This window comes from Drosophila gunungcola (genome assembly GCF_025200985.1).
Source record: "Drosophila gunungcola strain Sukarami chromosome 3L unlocalized genomic scaffold, Dgunungcola_SK_2 000005F, whole genome shotgun sequence".
NCBI lineage: Eukaryota > Metazoa > Arthropoda > Insecta > Diptera > Drosophilidae > Drosophila > Drosophila gunungcola.
This window is the reverse complement of record NW_026453180.1, coordinates 3,098,726-3,119,529: the sequence shown is the minus strand read 5'-3', so window position 1 is coordinate 3,119,529 and position 20,804 is coordinate 3,098,726. Positions and strand designations below refer to the sequence as shown.

The 20,804-nt window shown below is 38.2% G+C and overlaps 1 protein-coding gene across 21 annotated transcripts in view; it reads right to left on the bottom strand.

Moving 5' to 3' along the window:
* LOC128259570 (potassium voltage-gated channel protein Shab) overlaps nt 1-20,804 on the bottom strand; it is a 75,386-nt gene that overhangs the window by 29,553 nt on the left and 25,029 nt on the right. For 19 of the 21 annotated variants that reach the window (XR_008268061.1, XM_052992058.1, XM_052992056.1 and 16 more), the window contains exons 3-5: nt 11,922-12,364; nt 9,980-11,378; nt 1,658-2,501 (exon numbers count right to left, since the gene is read on the bottom strand). Coding sequence is in view for 20 of the 21 variants with exons in the window: in XM_052992058.1 (XP_052848018.1) it covers nt 1,658-2,501; nt 9,980-11,371 (2,236 nt within the window). In the remaining variant the exon portion in view is untranslated. Of the gene's footprint in view, nt 1-329; nt 420-1,657; nt 2,502-9,979; nt 11,379-11,921; nt 12,365-20,804 lie in introns of all 21 variants that reach the window. The other 2 variants (XM_052992073.1, XM_052992076.1) reach the window with 1 other exon arrangement.

Below are 20,804 nucleotides of genomic sequence, written 5' to 3'. Positions count from 1 at the left end.
TCCCTGAACTAAGATATATCCTTACTATAACTTATTAAATATATACCAGGATGTACTAAGCGAAAAAGAGAAAACTCTAAAGAGGGAGGGAGAGAGAGAGTGTGCTAGTAAATATAGTTCATATATAGTATATATAGTACAATAGTGTGTGTGCCTATAGTTGGCGCGTGTGAGAGTGTTTGTGTGTAACTGTGTTTCGTATCCGTGTGTCTAGGGGCTATTCAAAAGCGATTGTCAAAGGCTACGGCATTTAATAGAGTATAATACTATTTGTTGTTGTTGTAGAATGGCAAAGAGTGGACTAGGCTACGTATACGCAATGTAGTCACCTGGGGCGCTTTGCACATCGAGGGTCTGCCTGCCTATATTGGGGGTGCTTTGTCTCTTACCCTTCGGATGTACGACATTTGTTTGCTTGCCTAAAATAAAACACACAAGTCGGAGGGTTGAGAGGGGGGTTTCGGTAGGGCAGCAGGGCAAAAGGGAATAAGGGTTTTCAATGGTGGCTTTTGGCCGGCTTTAAAGGGCCGTGCGATTCCATTGCCTACTTCTAGGCGCGCGGGCTTTATTTTGTACAGCAGAGGTGTCGATTTAAGGGGGTTTTCCGGGGGTGTGTGTGTGTGCTTTTTACAAGTGAAAACCCCACTAATTTCCCGTTTAATGCGCTAAGTACAAAAGCATTTGCCTAATTGACCATTATTGTGTGTGTTTTTTCTGTATTTGTAGGGGTGGGTCTTAGCTACAGAACTTAAGAGTAACGCAAATCGCTTAACTAGTTTACAATTGATCAATCGAACGTAAGTCTGAGCTCGGAATAATCAAAGGTTCAACAATTTCTATCATCTTACGGCTCAGCAGTTGCAGGACTTTCGTCCCATCTCTGCTAATTGCTATTTACACGCCTCTAGGCTGTATTTTAGTTACAACTTGTTACCGAATAAAAAGTTAAACCAATACGAACTGATAGTGAAAAAAGCCAAGAACCAAAGTACATGCCAAAAGTATACAAATGATATAAAAACGATTACTTAGACAGCGAAGGCACAAAACTACACAAGAGTAAGAAAAGTTTAAAGAAAGGGGGATTTATAGGATTTTATGGTGGATGTACACAGAAAATATATTATTTATTATTTTATATTATTTATTATAAAGTTTATTATTTATAAAGATTAAGAAATTTGAGTTTATCATATTTGCATTCAATCATAATAAAAACAAACATAACAAGCTTATAATGAAAATTATTACTTTGAAGTTTATTTTTAAATTCAATTTTTATAATAAATTTACAATTTAGTATTTCAGAAGATCACATATGTTTTATGATTTAAAATCATTCAATATATAGATAAACAATTTGAGTTTATCATATTTGCTTTCAAACATGATAAGAATAAATTTCAATATCACTTAATTATATTTTTTCTGTTAAGCCAGAGCTCTAAAAATAAAAATTAGCTTTATAAATCATATATTTTTCTGTGTATTCACTACATTTAGGTGGATACTAAGCATATCATATGAGGCGTGGGATCGCTGAAGCAGATCCCTTGAGTCGGCTAGTTTAGTTTTAGTTTTAGAAACGTAAGCAAGCCACATTCTTAGATATATAGTTAGGTAGATGGGTATATGGGCAAACCAAATTAGATCTTACCTGTGTCGACAATCACATCGATGAGATCCATGGACTTGGCGAAGGCATCTTTCAGATTGATATGATGGAAGGAGACAATGCTGCCCTCGCGCTTGGCACGATCGAGTGCCTCGCGCCGCTTGAGGGCCTTTTCGCGGCGCATCTGATTCTTATAAAATTCAGCAAAATTGTTAACGATGATGGGAATAGGCAAAGCGATTACCAGAACACCGCATATGCAACACACAGTACCAATAACCTTTCCCAGTGCAGTTGTGGGATAGATGTCCCCGTAGCCAACAGTTGTCATTGTAATACCCGCCCACCAAAATGTTTCCGGTATTGAAACGAATTTTGTATCCTTTTCATCCTTTTCGGCAAAATATGCCAGCGAAGAAAATATGAGAACGCCCATGGCCAGGAACAGCATTAGTAGACCGAGTTCCTTATACGAGTTACGCAGCGTAAAGCCTAACGACTGCAGGCCCGTTGAGTGACGGGCCAGCTTAAGGATTCGCAGGATGCGCATGATGCGAAAGACCTGCACCACCCGACGCACATCCTGGAACTGGTCCGTTGCATTCTTATTCGTTTCCAATAGAAATAACGAAACAAAGTATGGGAGTATTGCCAATAGATCGATTATGTTAAGGCCGCCCTTAAAGAACTTCCACTTGTCCGGCGAGGCGCTAAACCTAAGTATGTACTCTAGAGTGAACCACGTGATACACACGGCCTCAACCATTGCCAATTGCGGATTATCCTGTGGTGTACCGTTGTCAATGTGTTGTAGTTGTGGTAGGGTGTTCAACGTCAGGGCTATGGTAGACAGGACTATGAATAGTATGGATATCACTGCGATAACCTGCGAACGGTAAAGAACAATCGAGACTTTGTCGAGACCATGATTCAGCAACGATTCAATTTCAATGCAATCAAATCAAATCACAACGATAATATTTGGGGTATTTGATAATTGGTTTTTTTTTTTTTTTTTTTTTTTTTTTGTTTGGTAGGCACATAACACGTTACGTTCATTCAAATATCAAGTCTGTCTTTTATACACATCTAATTTGGGTATTTGTATTGGTAATTAATCGAATAAACACGGTTACAACAATCAGCAAAGTAGAGTTCCATTTGATTCTGTAATGCTATCTTCTGTTCAAGGTTAAGTAGACATTCGGTTAGAGTTCTGCTCTCGAAGTAAGCTTTTCTTGGGGTTTTGTTAGTCGAAACTCAGGGGTTAGGAACATTGTTGGCTTTCCTAATCATTTTTTTTTTTTTTTTGTACTTTTCAAAGGCTAGTACAGTATGTGAAGTATATATTTATTCGTCGTGAATCCTTCTTCATCGAAAACAAACCATAAAGTGAAACCAAAGGTTGGCAACAAACTGAAAATCACACAAACGCAAAACATGGGTTGGGTATTATATATTCTATTGATCCTAGGTCTCGAAGATTTGGGGTCTCTAGTCTAGATCAACTCTTTCTCTGGATGGTGTGGGTGTAAGTGGTTGTGTGGTAAGTGGTAAGTGGTTCTTTGGTAGGTGGTTCTGTGGTTAGTGGTTCTGTGGTTAGTGGCTTGTGGTTTGTGTGAGTTCTCTGCTTTTGTGGGGGACAGATCACATGACGCAACACAAGGACATTACACACCTACATACATATTTCATACTATACGTGTGTGTGTCTAATTGGTTCTATATTATGGTATGAGGGTGAACCAAAATGGGGCACTCCGTCGTTAAATAAGAGACGCTACCCTTGGGGACTGCAGTCGACATTATCTTCTATATCTAATCCTTTCAATATATGTAATCCTCAGAAATCACCGTTTGAAACGTTTGTGTATTTGTTTTTTGGGTCTGACTTGTTTTCTCTTGGTAAATAATATTTAGAAAATCAAATTTATATGATGGTTCTAGCAAATGACAAAAGGAAGAAATCCAAATCTAATTCAAATCCAAATGCATATAACTTTCGTACCAAACGAGCTAGGAATTACAATTACGAGATAGAGGGGATTCCAAATCAAATCAAAAAGTGTAATCAAATCAGGAATTAGAAATCGCCAATCACAGGCCATCAAATAATTGCATCTGTCACGGAAAAACACACAAATACGGACCGTGAAATTATGCATTTATTTGCGGGCCACAACGATTTCGTACGTTTCTGTAAACAAACACACTTAAACAATTTTAATTGCTTGGCTCTAAATAATACATTTAATTTACCAAAAACTGCCAATTGCAGATTGAAGTCTTGTCGGAAGGATGAAAGGGGGGAGAAAATGGATTTTCCGGGGGACCGAATAGAAGGCCTGTCAGAAATGCAAATTTCAATTGCAATTTTCAATGCCACATTAGGTCAAATGGTTGAGTGTTTTTATTGGGTGGAATGTTTGGGTGTGTGCGTGACTGACATTCGAGAGGGTGGGACAGAGATAGAGATAGAGAGAGAGATAGAGAGTGAGAGAGAGAGATAGATTGAACATCTTGGACATGCCACGCCCCCAAAAGTGGTATGCATAGATAACTCTGTTCTGTGATTGTCCAGATCTACCATAGTAGGCCACTGTACGCAACCACGCAGTTCTGGTTTCGGAATCGGATTCGGAATCGGATTTGGTTTCGGAATGGGATTATGGATTTTAAGGTTTTTTTTTTTTTATTTTCGAGGAAGGAGTGGGAAAGCTGAATTTCATAGTTCTGCTTCGTTGGATGAGCTGACTTCTCTATTTATGGCTTATATATGACTTGCTACGTATAGATACAAAAAGTTAAAGATACAGATTATGCAGTTATTAGACAAAAGATACATAGAGTCAAGAAGGAGTCATTACGTAAGGATACACGAAACGAAACAAACTTACAAAATATAAAAAGGAAATGAAAACCGAAAAGAGAGAAAACATTTGGATGGTGCTAGTTAGCAACGATGAGAAGTAGAAAAAGTACAGATACTAAATACTAGATAGTAAGATAGTTAGATACTAGTGCGAGAGGGCACCTAAAGGGGACTTTGGAAATAGCGAAACAGGTCATGTACATAGAGTTTGTATTTAAGATGTTCTTGCATTGAAGTGGTCTTTGGTCTTGAACTGTCAAACTTCGGGAAAGTTAATTAAATTTCCATAGTTTTTTTTGGGGGGAATTAAGGGTTGAGCGTGGCGAGGGGACGAGGGGGCGAGGGGGGTTTCAACAATCTACTTGAAATGGCGGTGAGGCTTTACAAACTAATTTACTTTCGATTCTTATTTCGCTTTCGATTGAACAGAATGCATTGGAGTTGGGTTTCGTAAACAAAAATTTGTGTGCGAATTATATATCACTTTTTGGCATACTGTTGTTTTGGATTTTGGAACTGCTACCATTGCTGCTCAGTCATGAAGGTGGTTTTTTGGGGGGGGGGGGGTTTTTTGGGGGTTATGGAAGGGGTTCGCTGGGTTGAAAGTAAAACATGATTTCGCAATACTCCTAGCTGGCTTACTTGATCACAGTCTCCGTGGGAAATACGAAAACTCAAAAGGTAACTGAAAACGCTCTAGAACTCACAACAACTACAAAGTTCAAAGCGAGTAGCGAGTCGCCAAAAGCGGTTTCTGCTGCTTGAGGCCTACAAAAATCAAAATATTGTCTATAAAGCCGCTGACAACAGAGCCACAAGATTTACAAAAAAAAAAAAACTCAAAGCAAGAATGGAAGCTGATTGTCGGTGAACCGACCATTTAAATACTTTTGCAAAGTGTAAAGGTTTTGGTTTAATAATTTAATAAGTATATTTACATTTGATGTGTTCCTTTATACAATACGATTTTTTAAAATTATTTAAAAAGCTAATTTTTTATGAGTGTTATCCTAAGAAAATTTTCTGAAATTTTTTAAAGCTTTGATTTTTAATGATGTTAGTTTTTGTAAAATAAAGTAATTTTAGTAATTTTACTTAAAAAGTTTTAGTTTATTAAAGAGCAGAAATTTTTTTAAAATGAGTTAAATTTTAAAAGTTTTTTCAAGTAAAAACAGTACAAGGACTTTTCAAGATTTTAAAATTTTGATTAGTGATTTTGTAATAGAATGTTTTGTAATTTTAAACATTTTTATTAATGACATTTTAATTCATTGAAGAACAGACCACTTGGATTCTTTGCAATTGCATCAAAAAGGAGAACAAATTTGAATTAACTTCCCTGAACCTGGCTGAAATCCACTTGAAATACAAGTAAAAAAAAGTCGATGGATAACAGAACAAGATCTCGGGGTGGAAGCAAAGTGAAAGGAGAAAGGTAAAGGTGACCAGTGAAAGAGTAGTGATGAGCTGAGGTGGTGGAAAAACAAGGACGAAAAACAGTCAAAAAACAATTCATGCGATAAGAAAAGTGGGGGACAAAAGAGTTTCTTCTTAAAGATATAGAGATAATAAAATATATGATAAATATACAAATTTACAAAGGTTTTAAGGGCAGTCATCGCACAATCGCTGTACATACAAAACTAAATCTAGATCAAAAAGGGTAAACTTCAGGTCGTATGAATACCAAATACCAAAACTAAAAATCACATTCAATTTAAATTCAAAATAGGACAGTGAAAAACTCTGAGTGTTTTTGCACAGTGTCGGCGTGTGTTTTGGTGTGTGTGTGTGTATCTGTGTGTCTTTGGAAACTGAGTTCCGGCTAAAATATTTGATCAGGTTTGCATTTGGTTCACGTGGAGTGTTATTTTTTTTACGGGTTGTACGTTTTGTGGTTTCGGCTTTTTTTTTCGGTGGTTTTTTGGGGTTTTTTTTACTGGGGGGTGGGGAAAAGGGGGTGTGGGTGGTTGGTAGTTTTTTGGTGGGTGCATGAGTTGGTTCGCATACTTTATTCGACTCACTAAAAAACAAACAAAATTCGATACAAACGGCTATAGAATTCAGTACGAATCGACTACGAAATTCTATACTAGTGGCATTCAAATGCAGCAAATTTGGTGGGTTAATATTTCAAGAAGGAGATTTTGTTCGATCGATGTTTATATATATTTTGGGTACGGGTCTCGTATACCAAAATCATAAGACTAAACTAAAACTGAAAACGGAAACAGAGACGATGAATTTTGCATTTATTCTTTGTGGACTTGAATGGAAGATACATAGTTCTCCGATTGAATGCTGATTTGAAGAGGGGGCTAAGACTTCGAAGGCACCGCAGACATAGTTTTTCCAAGTGTATTTTATTTGTGTGTGTGTGTGTAAGTGTTTTGTGTTTCTGTTTAAGTGTCGAAAATTGTAGGTTATCAATAGACCAATAGCTTACAAAGGAAGTTGGTTAAAACACAATAACAACGAGAGTTAAATAAATTTCTTCCATATGCAATACACACGAGTTTACAACATTACATCAAATATAGTGTATAAGAAAAGAATACGAGGGTTTATATACGTCATACAGATATGTACATATATCATCGCCAATGGAAAAGAAAAGAGTTGAACAAAAAAGGCAAACAACAGAACAACAATTTGGATATTATACAATTCCAGTTTCGTTATTGTTGTTTTTGTGGTGTATTTATATAGTATAACAAATAAAATAAACGTTTTTGAATATTTTTGGAGTATTTTTTTGGGTATTTTCTGTTTTTTTTGTTTGTCTTGTGAGCGCGCTTTGGTTTCTTGCTGAGTTGTTTGTCGCTTTCAACGAGGCGAAGATATCAACTGGGTTTTCATTTTCTAACTTATTATTAGAGATCAGAGCTAGTTTTGTTGGTTCTCATATTTATCATTTCGTTGAAAAAAGGATGTGTTTAGGCGTGGTATTAAAAATAAACTAAAAAAGTACAGAAATAAAAATCTTGGTTAGTTTCTTCTTTCTCTCTGACGGAAAATCGAGTTAGTTGTTAAAGAAAAATCATAAATGAAAATACGATAAAAAGTACAACTGGCAAAGGGCTCTGGAAATTTTTCATTACCTTTTAAATCGAAATAAAAAGGTTAAATAAAAAGTGTAAATCATAGTTCATATGGAATGGTTATGCTCTTGCGAAACTTTAAATAAGTTTTTAGAAATTTCTCGGAACGCATTCCATATTTGTAATAAAATAAAAACAAATTAAAATTGGTAACCCTAAATGAGTTTCAAAATGAAAAGTACATAATATAAATAAAAAGGAAATAAAAATCGAATGAAAAATTATAGGAGATGCACCCAAATATGTTGTAATTATTTCCATTCTCTCACCAATATTCTTGGTTAAAGCCAAAGCTAACGCAAAAAATCGGGGCAAATAATCGGCTGTATAATACAAGCTAAAGCTAATAATTTGAGTGGGTGTTTCAATAGTGATATTTATAGGTGTGTCTTTTATATGCCAGCCAGAATGAAGGATCTTAAGTCCTCCGAAAAATTCTGAGCTGAAACCCCATCCTAATTGAATTTCCCCCTAGCACATGGAAAATGGAAATGTATTACAACACCGCTTTGGCCACTTCTCCCCAGAGTCCTTGTTCGTAACAATATTTTCGAGGATTTCTACAGCACACCTGCCGCCTGGTCATATCGCTTATTGCCCATTCCCAAACATGGTTACAGTGGGGTGTTTGGGACGTTTGGGGAGAACATTTGAGATAAACAGAGAGAGATTACTTCACCATCATCATCAACAATTAAGAGATATATAGTACGTATTAATAATATTCAGAGTAGATATAAATGGTTTTATATATATGGTATTGTTGTATGTATACATGGCTTGTCAATTTCGCACTCAAACTGTGTGTGATGTAAAAAAGACTGGATTAGAGAAACGATTAGTAAACAATTTAGGCAGTTTCGATCAGTTCTGGCTTGATCTTTTGGCTAATTGGAACTCTCTGGGTGTCGTCGCGTGTTTCGTTCACTAGAGACTCAAACTAAAACTAAAACTCAAACTAAAACATTGAATGCATCTTAGACTAAGAGAGGGGGTTTTGTAGGATTGGTTAGGCGAAAGCAGAAATAAAAGGGTGAACTTAAGGGAACTCAATCAAATGGTGCCGTAAACTCTTCTTGTATTTCTTTTTCTGGTACTTTTTTAGAGGTTACTCCTCTCAGATCTCTGGGCACTTCCAAGTTCCGTTCGATGGAGGAAGACTGTCCTGTCCGATCTGTACGATACATGACACAAAAGCTGGAAGCACTTGGAAATGGGTTATTCACATGAGATCAGATCCCAGTGGATCTGCGCGCCAAGCAGCGGAATATATATATATTTAGTTAGGCCATATATCATCACATCATATAGTACAGATAACTGGCGGACATTCGAAACGGGTAGCGAGTAACCAGTAACGGGTAATGAGTAACGATTAATATATCCATTATATATCTGTTCAGAGTGCAAGCATTTATATCGGTTTGAGTCGCATAAGCAAGTGATGAATTGGCAAAATTTATACAGCATTGAGAGTGGGCTATTTATAAAGAGCGTAGAGTAGAGTTGAGATAGATTTGTTGCTGTTATTCTTACACTATATAGTACTCTGATCTGCTCGACGGCTGAGTTATATTACAGAGTGCAAGAGCTGGCGATAGTGTAAAAATAATAGTGACTTTGCACAGAACCAAAGTTCAACTACATAAGAGTAACTCAAGAGGTAATCAAGAACTCAAAGGGTTTAATATAAGTTGGGGTAGGGAAGTTTGTTGAGGAAGTTATTCTGGGGTCTGGGTTATCGAACTAAAGAGGGTTTCTTACGCTTGACATTGACACGGTTCACAGTTCAACGGTTAGAAACACAATACGAACACATCTATGAGAATATTTGGGTATCGTTTGGAGGGAAGGATTTGGGAAGGCACAAAGAAAAAGGGTTATTTGCTATATAAGAAACAACATTTTTATTTGGTAAGAAATATTAAAGTTTCTTAATACTCAAATTTTGTAATAAAAAAAATCCAAATAACCTAAAGCTGTTCAAATTGAATTGAATAAGTTAAGATCTGTTATATCTTGAAAACTTGTTACTCATATTATATGCGAACTGAACGATAAGTTTAACTTTATGTTTAAACTTTCCATTAAACAAAAACATATACCTGTTATTATTCAATTATAACACAATTCATTTAAATTTACAAAAATATATTTATACTATGAAGAAAATATAGATCTTTTGACCTTTCTCTTACTAAGCAAATATATAAATTTAATTAAATATAGAAATGAAGGCCTATATGAAGAAGCTGGTCTATAAGATGTCAATACAATGGTGGGCCTTCTATAGCGACATCCTTTTTCTCTGTGCGGCTAAAAGTTTTCGGGGTTTGAGGGATTTGGGACTCTATGGACTACCTTAAGGTCGGGCCCACCGACTGGACTTACCCGGGCGGCGAAGCTGGTGTTGGGCTTCTCGAGCAGCTCCCACAGATACTTCTGGTACTCGGCGCATTTACCTTCGCCGAACTCCTCCTCGTCGCGCTGCCGCAGCGACTCCGCCTCCTTGCGCATCTCCTCGTGGACGTTCTCCTTGCGCTGATGGTACTTGTGCTGGCAGCAGGACTCCAGGTACAGCTCGTCCACGCCCCAGTACTCCAGGTCATCACTAAACGCCAGCACGCACATCTCGTCGACGATGTGCAGCTTGCCGGTGCGATAGAAGTTCAGGATGGAGCTGAAGCTCTTCGGGTGGCGGTCGAAGAAGTACTCGTTGTCCGCCAGCGAGTAGTCGTCGCACAGCTCCACGATGGCCTCGTGGGTGGTGCACTCCCTCAGCCGCCCGAGCCGCGTGTGTGGCAGTCGCTCCAGCGTGCGCCACAGCACCTCGTGCCTCACCCCGCCCACGTTGATGGACACGCGGCTATTGGCCGCCTTCGACTGGGCTATCATGAACGGCTCGGGCGGCGGTATGGAGGACATGGATCTGGAATGTGTCCGCTGCAGGGCGCCAGTGGTGTTGCTCTGGCTGGGATTGGTGGGTGCACCTCCGCCTCCACCTCCTCCGCCAGAAATCGATTGACTACTTGTGGCACCACCGACGCCCCCGCCACCGACGCTGCCAACGATCTGCTGGGAGGTTGTGGGAATCGAGTGCGTTGGTGATGCGACTGGGAATGGGGCGTAGCGAACTTCCTTGCCTGCTGTGGTTGCTCCTGCTGCTCCAGCTGCTCCAGCTGCTCCGACTGCTCCGACTGCTCCACCTGATCCCGATCTTGTGATTGACACGGCCCCACTTCCCACAGAAACACCGGCGGATGGGCCAGCAAGGTGGCCGCCATCAGCATAGTCCAGGTGACGAGCAGCGAGGCCTGGGGCATTAGCTGACCCAAGGTGATAAGCAACATGGCCAGCTGCTGGTAGGGATCCGATGCCGAGGCCACCATATGCACCAGCTCCACCGGCTCCCATCGCCCGCTCCCAATCGACATTACCGCTTGTATCGTAGTACGGCTGATTATCGCCGATGTCGGCAGGTGTTGCAGCCTGCAGTCCGCGTGCAATTGCAATTGCCTCGTTTTGTTGCTGATACAGGATGTCCTGTTGTTGCTGCTTGTGTTGCTGCTGTTGCAATTGCTGATGCTGCTGCTGCTGTTGCTGCCTCGTGAGTTGCTGTTGCTGTTGCTGAGTCGCTTGTTGCTGTTGCTGTTGCTGGCCAGCAGCCTGTCCACCTTGCAATTGCCCGACCATTTGTAATACTCCATTATTGGTTTGAAGCGGTGTTGATTCACCCGTTGCCCAGCGTACCGCCTCACGGTCCCTGTCGCGTTCGCCGACCATAAGTCTGCTGCAATTGCAAAGCGAACAGATTTATTACCCACAAAAATGCTTAAGCACTGTGAGCTTAACTTATAAGTACACCATAATTAAATGGGAGCTTTTGCTTGCTGCTTTTTTTTTTATTTATTTTCCACAGAAAGGGAAAAACGCTACGAGATTCATTTATAAGCACAACAAATTTGTAGGTACTAAAAATTAAATTAAAAAATAGAGCTGTATATTTTTTAAAGTAAAACTATTCAAATTTTGATTTTTTAACAGAAAAATGTTTTTTGATATATTATTATTAATAAGCCAATCGTTTACGTTATATGAAATATTCTTTACATTATTTTAAATAATTTCAATTTAATTCTTAGGCTTTTCGATGCTTCTGATTTTTTAAAGGGAAGTTTTCAACAACTAAAGGCTTGTTAATTTTTTAAATTAAAAATTTTTGATAAATCATAATAAGCAAGGGTTACATTTTTATGTTTCCAATTTAATGGCTGTTTTTCTCATGATCTCAATGATTATTTTCGAGAGTGTAATATAGTGTTAGGGGACTCACCGCTACATCGCGTCAATTGTCGTCATTACAGCCTCCGTTGGCGAGTGTGCTGTTCTGGTGTCCTTTCTTCCTCTTCCTCTTCCTCTTCCTTTTCCTCTACCTCTTCCTCTACCTCTGCCAATTGCCGATAGCTATCGCCGCCGGGGCAATTGATACCGATTTGTGACTTCCGGCCGTGGTATTATTATCTGCGGATCTATAAATCGCTCAGTTGCGGTCTGGCAGGCTGCTGGCTGAGTCCCCGGACTCCCTCATCTTTGGCTGTGCCCGTGGCTTTGGTCTGCTCCCGGCTCCACTCTCGTTGCTATGTCTATGATCACAGTTGTGTTCTGGTCCTGGCCCCTGGGTCGTCGTGGTTCCGGGCTCAGATTCAGTTTCAGGTTGAGATTGAGTTTGAGATTGAGGCTCAGGCGTGGTTTGGCAGCATTTTGTGGGGGCAATAGCTGCAATTTATGACCAGAGATAGGGGTACGGCAATCAGTAAGGGCTGATTATTGGAAAGCAATTATATCTAACCGCAAATCAATGGCTGATAAGCCGCATAAATGATGGCCACCTTAATTATGCGTGCCGTGTAATCAAACACACGGCGGCACAGTGGGGCATATAATATTTAATAATATGCACCAAAAAATATTAATATTAATAAGAACGATTGATAAATATAGTTTGAAGAAAAGATAAACAATTTTGTTTAGATGGTATAAGATTAATTACTTTTAATTTATTTAGATTAATATTGAAGACTACTTTAAAGTGGAATTGGTTTAATATATGTCTTACATTATAATCTTGTAACTAAAATATTATTTAAATAAATTCGACCAACTATTTTAAAATTAGTGTAACAAAGAATATTTCTATAAAATCGATTTTTAATTTTAATTTGCTTCACAAAAACAACTTTAATTAAAAGTTAATCGAAAGTTGTTTGTAAGTGATTTTATCTATATCCCCAAATTGAAAGCCTTAAATCAGTATCCTTGACCACAAGTGCTGAAAAGATAACCCATTTCATTTGTTTGACCTATGAATCACTCGGCCAAAACCCTTTTATTGAATCAGGCTATTTAAAGTTGCCACGCCCACTGTGACTGCGGGTAATGAATCAATAGTTGCAGACAACTGATAAGATAGTAAAACCAATCAGTATGTGCGTCCTCACAATTTCCATTTCCAGGCAGTCTCTGCCTTATTTGTAGCCTACTTTTTGGGGCTGGGAAAACCTTTGTGGCAATTATCGCATAATTGCGTATGCAAATGAATGCAATTGTGTGTAAATGTCGGACACAGAAAAGAATCGAGGTCGCTTCTCTTATTTATTAGCGTTATTTTGCAATCGCCGAAGGCTGGGCATTTTACATTTAAATTTCTATTTTTGGACTCCATTCGCTTATTTGGCCTTTGCCCAGATTTCGCAGCCCTATGATTCAGTTGCTGCCGCATTGCAATCAAATTTGAATTTTTACGCTCCGCCGGAAGTGGCAAGTAATAAGCCTAACGGTCCGCGAATTTTCCGAAATGGATTGCCATGCGTAGCGCCTTGGAAAATCTGAACTGACCTCTGACCGCCGCTTAAAACATCTTCATTTCGTATTCATTACCGCATTCCCATTCAGAAATTCACATTTTGGCCCACGTGAGTGCCCATTCGCATGCAGATTGCTGACTTGTGCGCCACCTGTCATTCTCGCTGCCCTTTCAACTCTTTCCACGCTTTGCCCGCTTTCACCTCGCGTGCCAGGGGTCAGAGTTCGCGAGTTATGGCTGCGACGCAAATTATATAGTTTTGTTGCATTTTAGTACGACTAAATTGTTGTTTATTAGCTCCGATTCCAAGTGGGTACTCGGAGTTATACAATTTCCGAATGGCAATGCCAAAACTCGAGCAGTCACATTTTTGACAAAATTCCTGGGGAGTTTCTCTTCGAGTTGAAGGGGAATGCAATTTGGGCAGGGTATGATGATCTTAATAATATTTAGACTTCTTAAAACAAGTAATTTTTTATCAAAAATCTAAGCAAAACAAAATTTTAAGATAACATTATTTTTTAAAAGAGTTTTAAGGTTTATTAAATAATTTTAAACGTGATATTAATATTTATCATTTATAAATCATTTTTGAATTTCTCTGTCAAGATAAATATTTTTCATAATAAAATATTTATTTTTGTGGTGTTTAAACGAGATTTAAAGAATTGCTGAATTGTTACAGCTTTAATATTTATTTACACAAAACAACTTACGATCTTAGACTGAATACCTTTGAAAACATTTTCTGTGAATTATAATTACGCAACTGTAAGTCCCTTCTCATAATTAATCTCTTAACCACCCTATCCACCAGGTAACAAATGCGTTTATATTCAAAACTTTTGGTTTAATTGAAAGCTTTTATGTGCGCTGCTTGAATTTTCCATTTATTTTAATCGCGTGCAGACGAAAGGCGAAAGTTTTTCTCCAATTTTATTGCAATTATTTCTGGCGCAAAATGAAACTAAACTGCATGCAAACTGGCAGCTCTTGTTGCAGTTGGCTTTTATAATTCACGTTTTTTTTTCATTTTTACTGAGGATGCATGCAACATGTTAGCCCCGCAGCTCGACAATTAATTCCTAGAGTGTATGGGTGAGTATCTGTGTTTTTTGTGTGTGAGTGAGAAGTGGGCAACTTCACCTTGGAACCTGTTGAATTGCCTTAAGGCCCTTGGCAGAACGCAATTAATTTCCCATTTTAATGAGGTGAGACCTTTTCGTTGTTCATAGCGAAACTTGGCCAAAAGCGTGAGAGGCATGGCGAAAGCCATTTCTTTTGACTGCTCCTGGCCTTGTCATAAAAACTTGGCCAGATAATGGCTGCTGAAATTTATGGCAGCGCCCACACGCCCACACACAACCACACACACTTATTTAGTGGAGCTCATAAATCTGCAAACATAATTTGCTAAACACGTATGCAGAACATTACAAAATGGCCCCTTAATTGCCCGCAAATGGTTTGACATTGTCCATCGCCGAGCAGCCTTGACTTTCCCCAGACATTTTCATTTTCCCTCAAAACGGGGCTACTCGGATTACTAAACTGGACTAAAACAACAGCCATATAGCCATATAGCCATGGGGACATTATAAACTTGCTGGCTAATTTTGATGACAAAGCTGAAAGTCTGAGCAGCCTCATGTGTGATTAATGGTTTCTTTGCTTTGTTGACGCTAATTGAAAATGTTGGGCAAACATTAGCGAAAATAATTAGGAACTTTGGTTATAAGGACGCATTAATTTAAAATGTAAAAGGAAAAGGCAAAAGAGGCAATCAATAACGAAGGGTAAAAAACAATTTATTACCTTAAAATATTTATTTTGGTATGGTTTTAAGACATATTACAACTTATTATTAATTTGATTGTTAATTAAAATATAATTACAGAGGCCTAACTGAGAAACAGCTTGCCCATCATTTCAAAGACCGGAATAAGTATTTCTTAACTAACTTTGACAAGCTTCAAAGCACTTTATCAAGCACGAATTTGTAAGACTTTGGACACAAAGTAATTCCTTTTCAGCAAAACTCCCCTCTCAAACAAGACACATTGCATCAAATGCCAAAAATCCACTTAAGTGCTTAAAGCAAGCAACTCCAAGCTTTTCCCATTTGCATATTGCAAGGCGGAATGTTTCCTGTTTTTTGCCGGCAAAAGGAGAAAGGGTGAAGAAAAAGCCAGCACTAAACTGAAACTAAATCAGAAGTAAAACTAAAACTAAGGCCCGCGGCAACAACAAGGCAATGCAAATATGTACAAAAAGCGTGTCAATGTTGCCCAGAACGTAGCTTTTGTTGTGCCAATTGTTGTTCCGCTTGCGAGTGGCAAACATTTATTGCCGACTCTCCAGCGTCGCCATTGCCATTGTCTAAATTTATGGCTGCCATTTTCTTTTGTTTGGCGCAAGCATTTTGCAAGTCAAGTGCATTTATTTTTAAATGCTCGGCAAAGGGCCGCGAAGGGCGTATGTTCAGAGTGCGTCAGCGGCAACCTCAACACTTGGGCACCTTTTCTATCTGTGTCGATGTGTGCCGGGCTTCCTTTCGGCTGGCGGGTCTTCCCCAATTCGACGCCATCGACTTCCGGCCACATCCACATCCGCCTGAGGCTGACCCCCAGACAGCATTGCGAGAAAATATCCGGGGTTTTTTACTAAGCACTTTGTTTTTGGAAGAATAACCTAATTTCAACCGTTCTGCAAGCTGCAGGTTCACACTAGGCTTTGTGAATAAATAATGTTGACTCTGGTCACCCAAAATATATTTAGATAACTGAAGAATACTTTTTTACAACCTCAATAAGATAAATTATAAATAGAGCTTAGTGTAGTAACACTAAAAACATGTCTTTTTTTTAATATACAAGTGTTGACAATTTAGTTTGTATAATATATATTTTAATAAGTTTTTGGTCAGGGGTAATTGTGCACTTTCGAAAACCAAGAGAAGTTTTCAATTCTGCTTTTTCAGGTTCTGTTGTTTCTTTCAGTGCAGTGTTCTAATTTTATTTGGCCAGCAAAAATGTGCGAGGAGCGCTTAAACGAAGTTTGTGAAGAACGAACACTCACGTCTCTGAAGCACACTTTCCATTTTCTGTAAATTTAAGCAAGTTACTCTAATTGTGTTCGCCACTTTCCTCAGCCTTTTGCCCCGCATTTTTCGGGGTTTTCTTTTGCGTGCCACGGCGACTTATTGGCCATTGGCATGCAAGCTGCTGCCGTCTTTATTTCTGCTTCTTGACCAACTTGACTTGGCCTTGGCTAACATTTAGGGTTCCCATATATATATACACAGTACATATATTTATATGTGTGGGTGCTCGTTCTCACTTTCGCTCAATTGTTGCACTTGGCAGCTGCCTGAAAAAGGGGCATTCGTGTATTAACTTAATTGTTTTTATTGGGCATTACGCGGCTTTATGGCCCCTTTAAGGTCCTGCATTCCGACATGGCGTCATCTTTATCCCGGATCCGTGGCCAAAATCGATGGCAACAGGGTGTGCCAGGCACTTTATTTCGAGTGGCAGTAGTAGGTGTCATTAACCCGGCGCAAATTGGTGTCTGCTTGGAGTCTTGGTCTTGGCTGCAGTGCGTTCGTTACCTTGGCGGCCCCCATCTGTTAGCCGTTCATGGCAACTGCGCAGTTGGACGGACCGCAACCGCATCAAGTATTCATAATAAACTTTGGGCCATTGCCCGTTAACGTTAACGGTGTGCCATGGTCGACCATATTCCTCATATGTGCCAGCCGCCTTATTGATTTTCGATTATGGTCAATGCACACCCCTTCAATGGGTGCACAATGACAAAAAAAAGGGTTTTTTTCAATTTCTGTTAAACCTTGTCTATTCTGTTTCTAATTTGTAATGTAAAAATATATTACTGTCATATAATGATAGACCCAACACAATTGAATACATTAACAGTATAAAGTATAAAGCTCATTAAAAGTTTTTTAATAATTGTAAAATGAAATCATAGCTTAATTAAATAAATTAAATACAAAATTCTACATTAGTTTCTTCAGTAAAGTAGTTGGACAGCTATATAATACTTTAAAGTTGTTCAAATGTGTGCACAATAACAAAATTGTTTTTTAAATTGGTTGTTAAAATTTCATATTTTTGTTCCAAATTTTTGACAATGCAAAATTGATTTTCTAGCACAAAATATATTACTTTTACATATAGATTTTAAATATTAATTCGTTTATTTAGTGGCATTAATCTGTACTAAATGTCAAAGCCTAAAATTTGAAATTCATGATTACAAATATTATAGCTTCATTAAATAAATCAAATACAAAATGTATGTGTTGCTTAAATTTAAATAATAATATTTAAAACCATTTTTAAAAGCTCTACCTAAATTTTAAAAAATTTCAATTTTAAATTTTAAATAAATAAATTAAACACAAAAGGTTTGCATTCATTTCTTCACTAAAGTAGTTAGATAAGCTAATCTTTTTAAAATGGCAAGAAGGATTTGTATAATTTTTCCTTCTGTGCAATTGCCAACCTGTTAGCCATGCGTGTTTAGCCTAATAAATCATAGTTGGTGGCAGTGAGGGTAGCTTAATAATGCATGCCATACCATTTCGAATCGAGTATTGATAGTGCCTTCGAGTGGCTTACTGCAGAGGGGCTAGTTAATTTTTCAAAAGTTGGCCACCCACTGATTGGCACATTAGTGATTTCGGAAATGCGAGCTATTAAAATCGATATACATAAATATATTCTGACAGCTGGGAATGGAGGCATTAAAATCACTTTGATATTTGATTTTTAAATACACACCTACTTGGGAAACATTAAACACTTTAAAGCATTCAAACAGTAGATTTAAGATCTCCATGAATTTTCAAAACCTCTCTTAGAATATAAATCAATTTTGTGCTAGCCTATTTGAGACTTCGGATGTCTTTCTCCCAAACGAGTTATTTATTTCAAGGCTGAAAGCATTTATCAAGTCTGTGGCATTAACCGACTCATGAATGTTTCAAATTTTCGCAGTCCCCTGATAATGATAAATGTATTCGGTGTGTGCCTCACCTCACTCGACGATGTAAGTTCATTGCTGGCCAAGTTCTAGATGTTGTGTTTTATTTTTAGCTCGATTTATTTCACTCGGCGATCCCGAAGAAAAATAAATAATGACTAGCAAATCGCTTAAAATTCCACACCACCGCACGCAGTGAAATTTCTGCCCAAAGATTAATTGGGTATCCGAAAATAGTTGTCCGGAACCCACTGAGACTGAGATTGAGTTCCTGGGGGCGTGTCAGAATCGCAGCCGAATTCGCGTGCCTTTTCGCAATCAAAGCCAAAGTCAAATGTTTTGGCGAAGCACGTGTTTGGCTTTTGACCCCAAAAGCATTCCATCTTTGGGAGTTTTTTAGGGCCTATTTTGCGGAAAAATTAAAAAGCTCCTTAAACAAAATCCAGATTTCTAGGTAAAATCTTTTTGATAGGCACTTTTTGGAATAGTGTTTTGAATATCCTTAAAAGAACTATGAATCTAGAATTTAAAAATACACAATTTGGCATTGTAAATTTATAACGTTGTGGCATAGTACATTTTTGCCATGTCAAAAATATCGTAATTATATTATATATTATATATATATATGTTTTTAGTCAATATTTACAAAATTTATTAAATACTGTTGTTATATCTTCTGGATATCCTCAACTAATTTGGATTTGCCTTAAAATCGCTTTCGGTTTTAGGCTCAGATCAAAGAAGATACAAAATGTATAAATATTGTTTGTTTCTAATTATGTAAATTTCCTAATTTATTTTCCATATACACCTATTCTTTAAAGCACCACCCATTCGCTGTGGAAAATATTTTTTGTTGTATTTGTTATTTTTTCCGTTCATTTCCCTGGCGAGCAACAAATTTTCCTCTGCACTTCATCCGGGTGCCTTTTTCTCGGTTCGACAAATGACGCCATTAATATTTTTGTTTTGCTCTCAGCTTTTTTTTTGGACGGTTTTATGCCTTTGTTTGCCCGGCTTCTGGCATGCGAATGCACATTGGATTTTCGGTGCAGGGATTTTTGTGTTGGAATGCGGCAGAAAGTAAATCTTTGAACTCATAAAAATCGATGAGCGCACGCAGGCGATTTGTTTATCCATCAGATGCACAGATACGAAACAATCTACTACGTCTTCGTTTGGTTTTCTTGATTTCTCATTCAGGTGACGTCATGGAATATAGACAACATGATGTTTACAAAATATTAGGCAAATTAATAGAAACGCAGGCGAGTTTCTCTTTGAGTTTATCGGCAGTTTTGACTAGCCACTCAAATGAAAATTCAGCATCTGGCATTTGGCCAGCTAAGAGTAGAAGAAATTTCTTAGGGGCAGGAACATCCTTCAGTTTTTCTTATATCCTTCTTTTTTTATATATTTCAGAGAATAAAATAGTATATATCTGACCCAGTTCTTAGCATTCTTCAATGCCAGACTAGATTATTTTTTTAAAACTGATTTAAACATAAAAGTAATTTCTACAAAATCAAATGGTTGTGTTAGCTTTGTAACTTAGAAGTTGTTAGGTGTGACCAAGTCATCAACAACAGCAAATCAAAAGATGTTCAATGTGAAATGTGGCCCTTGGCATTTGGCCAGCTGAAAGAAAAAGAAATTGCTTTCAGACGGCGACATCCTTCGCTCATCCAGCCATATCCTGCCACTTAGAGGATTTCGCTTCATGCAATTATGCCAGGGGAAAATATGGCTCAAGCTGCGAGGCACTGATCTGGAAAAACCAGAACACGCAACGGAGAAAGGGAGGGAAAGTTGCAGGCCCAACAAAAAACGAGGAGAAAGCCAAAAGAGAATACATAAAACCAAGTACAAATTGTATATAATGCCAAGGACACTGACGACCTCAAAAGCGGCGCAAACTCGGCACACAGATTCATCTTTAAAGCAGTTTCCATTCAAGAAAGAAAAAGAATATTAATTCACAAAAATGAAATGTACCCTTTGCAGATTAGTTTTTGGGCTCATGATTTTCTATGGGGCTTAATGAACGAAAGCAACAGGAAATTGAAAAGCCCCAGAAATCGGAAGAGCTCGAGCAGCGAGCGGGGATTGCTTAGAACACACATCACGTATACGCCGCGTACCACTCGCTAGCACACACACACAAACACACCAAGGACGGTGCACACACACACTTTAAAGCCGTGGGTATACGTGCGCAAGTGACGCGAAAGTGTTGCGCATATTTCGGGTCTTTAATATCATGAACGTCCTTGAGACACCGAAATTGAAATTCATAACAATAAAAATAATAAGAAACGTCCGAAAGCCAAGAGAAGTGGCTGA